This window comes from Dermacentor silvarum, chromosome 6 (genome assembly GCF_013339745.2).
Source record: "Dermacentor silvarum isolate Dsil-2018 chromosome 6, BIME_Dsil_1.4, whole genome shotgun sequence".
NCBI classification, from domain to species: Eukaryota; Metazoa; Arthropoda; class Arachnida; order Ixodida; family Ixodidae; genus Dermacentor; species Dermacentor silvarum.
The window spans coordinates 182771112-182785003 of NC_051159.1; the positions used below are offsets into that span (position 1 = coordinate 182771112).

General features: G+C 43.1%; 1 protein-coding gene across 1 annotated transcript in view; it reads right to left on the minus strand.

The window, feature by feature from the left end:
* LOC119456508 (oligoribonuclease, mitochondrial) overlaps positions 1 to 13892 on the minus strand; it is a 30255-nt gene that overhangs the window by 8762 nt on the left and 7601 nt on the right. The window contains exons 3-4 of the mRNA XM_037718336.2: positions 13237 to 13314; positions 3236 to 3456 (exon numbers count right to left, since the gene is read on the minus strand). Of these exons, the coding sequence (XP_037574264.1) occupies positions 3236 to 3456; positions 13237 to 13314 (299 nt within the window). The remainder of the gene's footprint in view (positions 1 to 3235; positions 3457 to 13236; positions 13315 to 13892) is intronic.

The following is a 13892-nucleotide window of genomic DNA, read 5'->3' on the forward strand; positions in this document are numbered from 1 at the left end:
GTCCAAGTTTATACAACCGATAAAACTACTATCCTTACTCCATATACAGCGTAGACCGCTTATAACGTAAGTCGCCGGAGTCGTGAATATCCGCACTATAAGCGGTAACGCACTATAACCAAAGCAACAATTTTCAAGGCCCGCACATATGCAAAACATGTGCACCGAGCCGCCACGCGTATACGACAGTCGAGGAATGCGGCTAGAACGTTTGCATTCAATTTACAGTCGAATCTCGGTAATTCGAACCAAATCAAGCGGCGGCGCCTCCGACTGGCATTGCTCTGGCACCGCCATAGAGTAAAAGCTTAGGAGAGACCCCTCAATGTCGCGCGCGAACAAGACAAAAAAGAAAGAAAGAAAAAGAAAAAAAAAAAACTGCGATGGAAATTTCACCCTCTCTCAAATGGCAAGGTTGCCGATTCTGCGTTGCGCCGGAACATGCGTGTACGTGCCGACGTCTCCGCCCCGCTACCGCAGCCGCGCGTAGGAAATGGCAGTGAACCCTTCTTTCTCCTTAATGCTTCCTCTACTTTCTAGTCATGTGTTGACCTTGCACGCTGCGGCTACGGCGCAGAGGGAAGCAGCGGCGCTGTCCCAGGCCGGCCAACGAAACTGCCCCCCCACGCCGGCAAACGCCCGCTTCCCGATAAGGGCAGAAAACGAAACTTCGGGGAGCTGGCACCGGGCCGGCTGGCACCGGGCCGGCTGCATGGCGGCGGGCGTGTGCACGGTGACAGTCGAAAGTGAGGGAGCTACGAGGGAGGGCAAGGGGAGCCAGCGAAGCGGCGGAGTTGCCGAGGCGAAATCCGCTTCCCTGCCGCCCTCCTCCCTCACATTCCATGGTCACCACGTGCGCCCTTCGCCGTGCTGTGCCGGCGTTTCGTTTACTGACGTTATCGTGAAGCGAGCGTTGGCAGTTTCGTGGCCCTCGCTCGCTATGCGCGCCGTGATATTTCACAACTCGCACTCAAGATTCTGGTTTCAGCCTCACTGGCTGTTCGTTTGCACCACGTGCCCTTCTCCTCCACTTCGTCTCTCTTTCTTCCTCGAGCACTCCTTGGGGCGCCCGTTTGAGGGGAGCGTTCGCCGTCTCTTCTGACTTCCGTACTCCCAGGCAGCCGTACTGTAACCGGTATTTCATTTCCCGCAACTGCACTATAAGCGATATGTGTATACATGGAGTGCTATGGGAAAATTAACGGGAGTCTGAAAAGAACGCACTATATCCGGTCCTGCACTATAAGCGGTTACGTTATAAGTGGTCTATACTGTAGCTCTCTACTAATTTGCTATCGCAATTGATGCTTCGCCTTTCGGGCGAAACTGCAACTTTTTTCTTTTCAAGGAGTTCGCATTCCATTCCCAGTCGGCATGGACACCCAGTAGCCAGACTTCATCGTTATAACCAATAATGCGGCACAGGGGCATTGTATTAAGCAAGTTTTTTCACCATAGAAAACATACAAAAGTTGATGGTGCAGCAGCTTCTCATTGCTATAACCAATACATTGTCAAAACCGGTATCATTATAAGTGGGTTCGACTGTACTAGTAAGTTTTAATCGGCTAAGTGATCTTCATTCTCACATTCCCTTAGTACTTAAACAGCTCCGTATGGCTAGCTTGAAGTGACACAGTTGTTTCACCTATTTCTATGCCTATTGTTTATTACCACATCCCTAATGAAATCTGTGACCTTTTCAGAGATCTTGCTAATGTCTACAGCAAAGTGGCTGATTGATGAAGACAATCAATTAGCGAGCTTGTATCACAAGTAAGTGATATTGCAGAGCTGAGTGAAGACAGAAATAAAATGAGACCACAGTGTAGAAGCGCTCATTTGTGTCAGCCAGCCTCGTCTCAATATTAGGCTGTTATTGCTATACGCAGAGCCACATCATGTTATAACAATGCGCACCTTTACAGTTTGAGGCCTTAGAAAGCCAGCCTCTCTAAAATAATGTGGCCTGTCCTTTATTAAAACAACTTTAAAAGAAGTATTTGTACTTACTACTGCTCTGGTTTCTCTCAAATTTTTACAATATTGCATTTTTTGGTCTAGCTGCATCACTAAAACACGTCGTGTTGCTGCTTGCCTGGCTTGTCTGGGTGCTTAGCTGCAGACAGATGGCGAAATCAGTCTGCACCTTTGTTAGCACCTCACTTCCCTGATGGAAAGGTGAGCATGCGACGGGATAATGGTGGTCTTCCCTGGACTTTTATTGGACAGTGCAATGATTCCCAGTGTTTCAATGAATGATGTGAACTAAAGAATGTAATCTTGTCATAAATTTTGAGCAAGAGCAAAGCAGCCATAAGCTCAATGTCTTTTAATGTTGCTATAAGAATGGTAAACATAAGGGTTGACACAATCGTATAAGGACGCTGCATATTTGCTAACAAAGAACAGGCAAAGAGAGCCAGATGACTGTGTTGTTTTGTCATCACTCTTCTCCACTTGGAGCAATAATCTTCGCAATGCAAATTTCACAAAGGCCACATCCACAGATCTTGCCTACCGATAAAATTAATGTCCAGAGTTTTAAACTCAAAAAAAAAAAAAAAAACCCTGTCAGAATAAAAACGCAGGTGAATGTTTTGTGGTCTCGTTACAAACAGATAAATATAGAATACATTTCGTGATGCAGTCACCTCATCGTTCTATTCTTTGTATGAGTACCATATTTTAAAGAATATAGCCCACATCCAGTGTGCGCACCCAGAGGCAAATTTGGTCTTAAAAAAAGTTCTTCCTTATATAGTCAGCACCTGTTCTGTAATCTGAGAGGACGAATTTCAGCTGAAGGTCACTTTTCAGCAATTACCTTTCAGTGCCACCACAACCATTTGCCAAGAAAGGCTGGCATTCCTGGCATTAATTCACCATTTAAGAACTTGCACATTCATTAATTTATATATACTCAATGAAGTTTTGTGTGCATGCTCACAGATAGAAAAGTAGAAACTTTAAGGATCATCAGCTGTATTCACTCTGATATTGATAGCTGTCAGTGAGAAATTGTCAGCAGATTCAGCCAGAAATATTGCTCGTGGGCAGCGACGATCTTGTGGAGCTGATTTTACTACTTGATTTAGCGTGGTAAAAATTTCGAGATGAAATTGGGCCTAGATACCCCTAGATAGTACGCACTGCACAAAATTTCAACTGTTGAGCATGTGTAATCTGCAGACTATAATCCAGAAAATACGGTAAGTAGGGTTCCCCACAGCACCTTGCAAGCTCCTTGACAGTGCTGACATCCACAATGCGGTAGTGAAGCAAGGCATCCAGTCGAGGCATGTCTCGCTGCAAGAAGCGACGGTCCATGTAAACTGTGCTGCCGGCCAGTGGACAGCGGCCAGGTGTCACCAGACCCCCAACATGCGCGCATAGCTGGTCTTCCGCCTCCTTGACCGTCAGACGGCTCTCACGGCATTTCTGGGTTAGGCCTGACTGCGTGAGCAATAAAAATAAATATTGAATGAAGGGAGATAGGACAGCTTAGGATGCAAAAGATTAGGCAACCTTCGCTAATGAAAAGATTAGCACAGCTGACAGACAAATGGAGTTGCAGATTCACAATGTACGGAACTGAAATTTTAGAATGCGCAGAGACAGTGCTGAGGGACATGCACTAAAGTTGTGGTGGTACGACACAGAACCACTGCTTGCGAAAATAGCTTACTGTCTCCAGGGGTTTGGCAGGAGAGGCTTGAGCCCCCCCGGTCCTTGGGAACGGTAGGACTCAGCCCACCCTCCCCTTCCTTCAACAACCTTTAGCTTCCATTATTCTTACACAAAACAGACCCAATATCAGCACCAACTGTGTGATCGTTGCACAAAGCAAGCAGCTGCAACACTTTATCATGCAATCACAACAAATTCTCAATCGAATTTGGGAACAGAAGAAAGACACTACTGTCAAGCCGGGACTGGAACGAAGGACACCTAGGACAAGAATAGTAAAACCACCTGTCCGATTTGGGCAGACAAGAACTCCTACACTCCTCCTGCTATGCTTGATGAGAAGGCTAACCTCAGAAATAAATTTTTTGAAGCAATTTACTCGGTGTTATTCGAATTAAAGCATCGGTTTGAACCACCTGGGATGGACATGCTGGTGAAATTGAAATCAATGCTTATTGATGGTGCCAGCAGACAGCAATTCACAGCGGTAGGGCTAACAGACATGCTCAGTGTCCACAGCAGTGATCTTGACCTGATAGTTTATTGACAGAACTTGCGCTTCTACCGAAGGTTCTTTCCATCAGGGACGTGACTTGTGATGACGTCGTGGCAGCGCTAAAGCCCAAGTCTCAAACTGTAATAAAGGTCAGGTTGCCAGACTTGTGCAGCTTCTCTGAGCTGTACCTGCAACAATGGTATCAGGGGAGCACTCTTTCAGTGCGCTGAGGCAACTAAAGTCCTATATATAGTTACGCAGCCAAATGACACAGACCCATCTTATAACTTTCCTTCTGCTGCATGCTCACCGACAGAGAACCAGAAAGTTGTGTTTCAGCAGCATTATCAATGAATTCATCACCAAAGGGCCAGAATGCACAGCAACTTTCGGCTTTCATTAGATCATGCCACTATTATGTTTCTTTTTTTCTTTCTACTGATAATTCCAAAGATGATCTTGCACGTCTGTAAGTGCACTGACATCTGAAACTTGAAATAAGAGAGTATGTATACCACCTTCTTTGAAATCTCAGACATTTCATATTACAGTTGCTGCTTTAATTTCTAAGCCTGTTTACTTACTACTGTGCCTGTCATGGTTTGCAGTTTTTACTGTCTTCTACACACAGCAAGTATTAGTTTTATGTATATGGGACTAACCTGTTCATGACTGTATACAACACTGGATTTGTTCAGAAGTTCATAGTTTCTGTTCTTTACAAAAACTGTTTTGCCTACAGGTGATCTGTTGTCCTGGCTTTTGAAGAGTTGTGATTATTCAGACAATCTCACTGCAGGGTATGTCCAGTGGTAGTCCAACAAATGCGGCAATAAAAGGAATAAAGATTGTGAACGTGGATGAACCTTTATGTTTAATTATTCTATGATCCTAAAATTTGCATTCTCAGAAGGACCCATTTTTTGTTTCTGAATCATTGTTCCATGTTTTCCTTCCCAATTAAACTCAGTAGTGGTAAGATTGCATTTTCTTTTTTGCTGAACTGTTATTATACTCTCTTTATGTTCTATTTCCGGCCATTTCTAAGCATAGTGCACTGGTCAATAAGATGCGAAATTGCATGCCACAGGGAAGCCAACTAAAACTCATGCCTTCACAAATGTTTTGTGTTGAAGAACCCCACTTGAAGAACACTTCCGAAGGCTCAGACTGTCTCAAGCTCAACATTTAACCTTGCGAAGCAGGTCACTCAAGGAAAAGACATCACTGCTAATGACAATGGTGTATCTGACCACTCTTGAGATCTAACAATGAGATGCGCTTGGCGCATTTCATCCCAAAGGGGACCATAGGTGATTTTCGAGTGCTACTAGCTCCACTTCTGCCGAACGCGTTGAAGTACTTTTTGCAACAAAGTATTTCTGAAATAGTTTATTTTAACTTCAAATGCATTTCTTGACTTCTATAAAAAGTGTTTCAGGGCCCGTTTAATGAAATGGCAAATTATATTTAACAGATTCTTTAATTTACTTTATTTTCTTTGATTAACCACTCAGTATGTGCCCTGGGTTCGTGGCCACTCCTCCAGAATCGGCCTGTCTCACTACGTACGATTCCATGTGTTATGGATATAATGTTGACTCACAGATATCTCAAAAGTACACCGGTTTGTTAACAGAATGTTTCATTATATTTAACGGATTCTTTTATTTACTTTACTTTCTTTGATTTAGCCACTCTGCATGTGCCACTGGGGGTGTGCCCGTTCTTGGCCAGTCCTCCAGAATGAGTATGTCCCAGTGTGACACAACAGGTACAGAATCTCTAAATGTTGCTTGATACATGTTATACTTTTATGTGCATACACCTATCATCCCCAAATTGTATGCATCGTTGTTAGCTATAAATAATTTAATGAACTGCTAAGCATTTAATTAACTGCTTTGCTTCGCATAGATTCCAACATGTGCATTGGCCCTGCCCGTTTCTTTTATTGCGATAGCAATTATATGGACACTTCAACCGGATTTCTGCCATCGGCGTCGCCGTTGCCGTCGCCGCGAGGTTCTGTATAGATAAAATCTTCGCCGCGCGCCGTATGCCCGAGCGGAAGCGTGCTGCGAGAACGCGCGCTGTCACGGAGCGCAAACGCACTCAATCTCCCACGCGCAAGCAAGGAAGCGGAAAGCCAGCGCCGGAGGGAGCGAGGGAGCACTTCTCTGCCAACAACCGCGCTCGTCGCTCGCCCGCACAGTCTCTTATCTCTCCCACGCGCAAGCAACGAAGCGGGAAGCCAGCGCCGGAGGGAGCGGGGGGGGGGGGGGGGGGGAGCGCACTTCTACTCTGCCAACAACCGCACCGTCTCTTATCTCCACACGGCTCTGACCTTTATGCACTGTGCATTCGCCGCTCAGTTTCTGTTGAAGCGATAGACCGCACGTACCTTCGCCTGCTGCAGCGTATGGGCTTGCTGCCAGCGTTTTGACAGTCGTTGTCTGCAGTCATTCAGTGTGACCTATTCATGTTTGTTTGTGCGCGCTCACACCACGCTTGTTCATTCAGTTAGTAATAGTCGGGCCACATTTTCCAACGCACGCTACACATGTAATGCTGCTCGGATCGGCAGTGCAGCGCTACAGGTGTGTCCCTTCGCACGCGCTGCCCACGGGAAGCGCTTCTCATCAACACCACCGTTTCACACGCGCCTTCTCGTGGTCATCGAGTCTCTCATGTCGATCTACTTACGCCGCAGCACACCTGCTTACTTAATCAGCTCATGTTTACTACAATTCATATTGCTACCAAAGCCGCTCACCTTACTTCGTATGACATTGCTGTGTTGCTATCGCATTCATTGCTTCGCCCTTAGGGCGAAACTGTGACATTTTTTTTCATGAGCGGTGTGTTCGAAACACGGCTAGCCACTTTAGAAATTTACTTGACGTAAATCACTACTGTAAAAAAGAATAAAAGGACTCACTATATTACTGCATGCGCTGACTGCAACCATACCAACGTGGATGTTTTTTTCCTGCCTACTTCATGTAGCTAGTTCATCTGGAGTGTTTGCATATGTTTATTAGGTGTATTAGACAGCGCAAGATGGGTAATTGGAGATCACAGGGAGAGGCCTTCGTTCTGCAGTGGACATAAATATAAGCTGATGATAATGATAATAATTAGGCCTAAGTAACTTGGCATACAGCATATGTGATTTGCAGCTTATAAGCAATGAGTCCACAGGTCTCAGTAATTTGCTTCCTTCAGGTCCTTGATTAAGATGAGCTTCACTGGAATTACTTACAGGCCCTTTACTTGCAACAAAACACCTATCGGCCCAATATTTTCTAGAGCTATGTTTTTGTTTACCATGCCAGAAAAGCGATTGTTTTGAATTTCTCTGTGCCTGCTGCAATGATTAAGATAACTTTTCAAAGAAGGGTGGAAACTTGGGCAAGTTGGTGATAGTTCATGATGGTGTTTTGTGCAGTGCATGAATATTTTGAATGAACTTTTCGCATGAATGAACTCAGATGGTCATGAACTTGCATGAATGAACTTATTTTTTTTTCTCCAGAACCATTCATACGCTGCAAAAAACACCACTTTGCAAACAAAGGAGAAATAATTTTAAAGGAGGTAAGAAACATTACATCAAGACTAAAAGTTAACCAGGCAGCTCCGAGAACTACTTCTAGCGACAATCAGTGGTGATGTTAAAGCAGGCGCACAAGGGGAACAAGAGCACTAGTAGTGACCTCTCAAGATGGTGTGCTAAACGACACGTTCTAAGGATTCTTGCATCAATGGTTCCTCTTGGTAGAAAAGATAAAAGAAAAGAATTGCGACATGCAGATTATGTTGCTGCCAAAACCTCTGTACCAGCAGATAAGTTGAAGGCAGTCGGCCGTTAATAACAATACAAGCTCTGAACACTTTGTTTCAAGACAAGTTTTCAAGGCCTCAACGCCTGTACTGATGTCATGAACCCATCAGAAGTGATCTGTTTGAAAGCACGAATAAAAAGTGTGCAGGCCAAGTTTTATTACATGCCTGCTAAACTTATAATTTTAAATTTACATCTAACAAAACCCAGAAGATACTAAACTTTGGCAAAAAATACTAAAAGTGTCTGATAAATAAGGATTTTAATGGTTTATTAAAAAATAGCAAGTTTTGTTATGTAGAACAGCTGTTCAGGCACTCTTCAATAACAATACAGCTACAATGATCACAGACAAAAGGAAATATTCAGGAAGTTTATTAATGAAATATTCATATAAAGGCGGACAACATTTTGGTTGTCATTGTGTGTCGGTTCTATGAAATTGGTGACAGTGCTGTGGATAGGTCTGAATATTCAAGTAGGTCTTATAAATTAGGCTTTAAGAAATTAGCTGGTAACAGTAATGTATTCTGTTAATTGCCCTAAATTGGACACAAATAAGAAATCTTAAAACTACTGGTGTCACTATGACAATAGTAAAAAAGCTCAGAACGTTTACCCCTTTTACGATAATATTGTAAAAGTTATGTAAATTATTAATAGAAAAACTACTAAGCTTTCAGTTACACTACTTGATGCACAAGTGCCCAGCAGAGCATACAATAGAAATTTTGTTGACCTGACGAGATTGCTGCAAGTTACACTTTAAAGGGACACTAAAGAGAAACACAAAATCAGTTTAGACTAACAAAATATTTATTTATTTATTTAGAAAACACCTTACAGGCCCTGTCGGGCATTGAGTAAGGGAGGCAATGTAACAATGAGCTGTTGAGTACAATGGAAACAACTCAAAAATAAATCTAACACAACTGTACAGTGGCTGAACTAAAAAACAAAACAAAGCACAGAACGCACAAGCATAACAGATAATAAGAGGAAGGAGATTAAGCAAAAAGCGCGCACAGACGTTCACAGAATATTTTACGATCGGTTATCGAGACGATTTCATCGGGAACACCATTCTAGCGAGATATGGCACGAGTTACAGCAGATAAATTGAAAGCAGCAGTTTTACCAAAAATGCGCTTGAAGCTAAGATGATTATGTAATCTTGAGGACGTACGGGTGGGGGTAATATGCATGGCTTATCGGAATGAACATATATGTGAAGTAGACAAGGCAAAGCAACCTTGCGGCGGATGTCTAGAGGCTGTAAAGAAATATCGAACTTAATCTGCATTATACTGGAGTTCCGATCAAAATTCCAAGTGATATATCGGGCAGCTCTGTTCTGCATGCGTTCAAGCATGGTTATTAAATATTCTTGGTATGGTGACCATATAGTAGATGCAAATTCTAATTGCGGGCATACAAACGTCAAGTATGCTAATTTACGCACGTCAGCAGTTGGATTTTGCAAGTTGTGCCTGAGAAAGCCAAGCGTTTCAGATGCACTTGCGCAAATTGTAGTAATATGCGAAGACCAAGAAAGGTTACTAGTGAGGTTCACACCAAGATATTTGTAGGTAGTGGTACGTGACAAATTCGTGTTATTTAACCTGTATGTGAATATGGAACTAGTGCGCTTGCGTGAAAACGATATAATATTACATTTGGAAGGGTTGAGAGATATTTTCCATATGTTACACCAGTCGGTAATAACGTGAAGGTCATGCTGCAAGGTGGCTAATGGAATTAATCGCTCGGTAAACAACGCAATCGTCGGCAAACAGTCGTATGCTAGAGGAAAATGTTTGAAGGTAGATCGTTATAAATATAAGGAAAAGCAGGGGCCCCAAGACACTCCCCTGTGGTACACCAGACGTGACCTCAGTAATAGAAGAGGGACAATCATTAACAATGGTAAATTGGCGACGAAGCGATAGGAAGTTTCTAAGCCAAGAAAGGGTTAGTGAGTCGATACCTAGATGAGATAATTTAGAAATGAGCCAGCAGTGGGCAACGCGATCAAATGCCTTTGAGAAGTCCAGGAAAATGGCGTCTATTTGTTGACTGTTGTTCATACTGAAGTGTAGATCGGTGGTGAATTCCAATAACTGTGTTTCGCAAGATAGACCTTTCCCGAAGCCATGCTGTTCCTGGAAGAAAAGTTATTTTTTTCTAGGTGCGAGTAAATGTGCGACGCGATTATGTGTTCAAGCAGTTTGCATGACACAGATGTTAGCGATATTGGGCGGTAGTTTTCAGGCCTATGTTTATCTCCAGTTTTTAAAATAGGGACAAGCTTCGCAATCTTGCAGTCAACGGGCAAAACACCAGACGATAACGACTGCTTGAAGATCTGGTACAGAATGACACTTGAAATAGATACTGTGTTTTTTAATAGCTTAGTGTTACCACATTGAGATGTTTTTTTAAGTTTGTTAATGAGGCTAACAATGCCTTCAGTTGAGATATTTATGGGTGCGATGAATGGGTAATCGAAATCCGGAACCACTGGAATATCGGAATGGTCTTCCCTTGTAAAAGCAGAAGAAAAGAAATGCATTGAATAGCGATGAACATTTCCAATCTGAAAGAGGTTGTTGTTTGTCGTTTGGCAAGGAAATATCGGAACTGTGGTTGGGTGTTATTGTTCGCCAAAATTTTGCGGATTAGTCTTCAGAAGAGAAGGTAAGTCGTGAGCGAAGTACTTGTCTTTAGCAGTGAGTAGGGCAACAGTGTACTCACTAAGAAAAGTTTTGTACTTGCTCCACAAGGACTCGCTTGCATGGTTTATCGCACTGCGGTAGAGAAGCTTTTTTTTTTTTTATTACGAAGTGTTCGCAGTTTTTTATTGAACCATGGTTTGGTCTTGTCCTTGGCTGCCGAAACGTACGGAATATATTTGTCTGCAAGAGCGAGTAATTTGTCTTTGTAAAGTACCCAGTTTTCGTTAACGGAACGTTGGGAAAAAGACGGCAAAAATGAGTCATTGAGAAAAAACTCAAGTTCAGTGTTGATGGCAACGTAGTTACCTTTGTTATAATCCCAAATGTTTTTATACTGAAATCCAGTAAATAACATGGGTAACCGAAGCGTTAGCTGAAGCAGCTTATGGTCACTATAACCATCAGAAATTAAGACGGGACACACGGTTTCAGGTGCAGTAGTTAGTGCCAAATCTAAAAGGTTATTGTCACGGGTGGGTTGATTGATTACCTGAGAAAGATTTAAGTACAGAGTTAATTCAATGAAATCGGTTGCGTGCTTGCACGAAGATGACAAGCACAGCCGATTTGGGGGAAATTGAAATCGCCAAGCAGGTAAACGTAACTAGTTGAACATTTCTGCATGGCAGTAGTAATGCTTTCGTGTAGATCATCAACAAATGGAAGGGACATTTCAGGGGGACGGTAATAGACACCAACTAATATGTTTCCGCAAGTGCTTTGACAGGCAGCCCAGATGATCTCAAGCGAGAACGAGGTGTCAACTGCATAAGACGAAATCCTTTCATTTATTGCAAGCAGGACACCACCACCCCTTTTATAATTGCGATCATGCCGATAAATGTCGAATATGTCACTTTGTGTAAAAATTTCATCATCGGAAACATCGTGGTGCAACCATGTTTCCGTTAGAGCTAGAATGTCAGGATTGCTATCTTCTATATAAGAACAGAATATATCGTGCTTATTTAGTATGCTACGTATGTTAGTGTACAATATTGTGAGCAAGCGAGATGCGTCAGTATAAAGGGGCAGTTTAGGAACTCGTGCACCCATAGATTTATTTAGCTATCTGCTACATAGTACGACGGTGTCAGTATTAACATCATACATGTATTCCTTGTTATTAACCCGCATTTTGTCAAGTGATAGTTTGCACGGTTTATCCTGTGCTTTTGCATATTCTAGCAGTTTTTTTCTTGCTAAGCGAGTGCTCGGCGCAAAATCCTCACGAACAGATAAGCGGGAGCCTTTTAGCTTCCTTGCAGAAGCCAGAATGTTCTGTTTGTCTTTAAATGTGACAATCTTAGAGATTATTCGCCTGCATTTGTTATGTGCACTCGTTCAAATTGGTCGCTTGATAAAGTAAGCTCCAACCTTTCAGCGCAGAGTTTGATGACTTTTTGCTCTGAAGTCGCCCAGTCTTCACCGGCCTCATCGCTGATGCCAAAAAACTGTAAATTTGATCTACGTAGCCTGTTTTCGGCGTCCTCGCACCTTGAAGTTATTGATTTTAACTGGCGTGAAAATGACTGGATGCTGTCAGGTGTTTCTGCCCCAGATGTTTCACGTAAGCTAAGGGTGGACTCGAGAGTGGCGACTCTGTCCTTAAGGCATTTCACCTCAGCGTCTGTGCCGTCTTGCTTCTCTTTTATCCCCTTAAGTTCCACCAAAATTGCAGTTTGGCCTGCTTCTATCCTGCGTACAATGTCTAACACAGAATCTTCAGGTCCAGGATTAAGTTTGACGCCCCCCGACAGCGTCAGTCGCAACGAGACACAGAAATAAGCATGAAGTCGCACAATGCAGTACAGCGCACGCTTGACACTGTCATAGAACTCAATTAGGCACGACACCGCTATTAGACAGCAATTATTACACTTAAAGCCACTGGCATTGTCCAGGTAACTAACCTGTAACAGAAGCGGTGAGCATCCCATTGTCGTAGCGGCGTCGTACCCAGGAGATAGCGGTTGTGGCGGGCTTTTATATCCTTGCAAAACTATTTTCATTAATTCTAAGAGGTTACTATTAGAGAGAAAATGAAGGCCAAGCTTTCATTTTTAAAACATAGCGTTGAATCTTTCGTGTCAGTACGTAAATATGACATCACGTATTCAGGCCACTATGGCACAGCAGGAATTATAAGAGCTTGCTAAGCTCAGTCTTTGGCTTCTTTAGAATGCAGTGAAGCTCATTTTGTAGCAAAAGAAACAACTAGGCCCAAGCAGACGCCTTCAAAATTTATGACGTTATGATTAGCTGGTGCGGAAAAGTAAAGGCCACCAGTCTTTCGTTGTTGCGTTTTTTCTGGCTTACCATGCCTGCTTTCATGGTAAGAGCAGCTTTCCTGGCAGCATAGAAGGATGCTTGACTAAAACTGTTCAACTTAGTTCTTTAGTGTCTACTTCCAGGTGCTGCTGCCAACCCAGTGCAAGAGCACCAGCAGAGAAAAGCAGTGTGCCAACCTTTCCGTGATGCTCCTTGCACCAGTCCCCCATCTCCTCAAGAATGTCGTCTGGCTGATGCAAGACCAGGTTCAGCCCCTGCAAGCATTGACACAACTGAAAGAGAACTCGACATCCCCAAAAGGTGAGTGGACAAGGCTTGGCCCGACTCTCACAACCACGAGTTCATAGTGTAAGTTAACCCTTTGGGTGCCAGGTGTTTTTCCAAAGTGCAACAAATTCAGTTTCTGCCCCCCGAGTAACACATTAGCAAGCTTTCAATTGCAATGCTATTTATTGGTGTTTTAGAGGACTTTCATGTTGACTATGAGGTGTCTTGTAATCAACACAAAACTCATATGAATCAGTATTAAAATTCCTTGAATTTTTGCATCGTTTAAGAAATGCACAGGCTTTTTGTGCCAATCTGCCTTGTCAGAAAAAGAGAGACACAAGCAACGCCAGCAGTCGATAAGCTCTTGGCACACCACACCATCTGATGTATAAAAACAAAACCTACCATAAAATTTTACCTTAACCAACTTCTCAGTAGATGGGGCAACCAGCCTGTTGTGAATGTTTTTCAGGTTCACAAATTATCTTGGGCAAAGCCAGGGCTGAGCACTGGCAACCAGACAAGTATACTCAGGCGTAACACTGTAAAGGCACATATATAC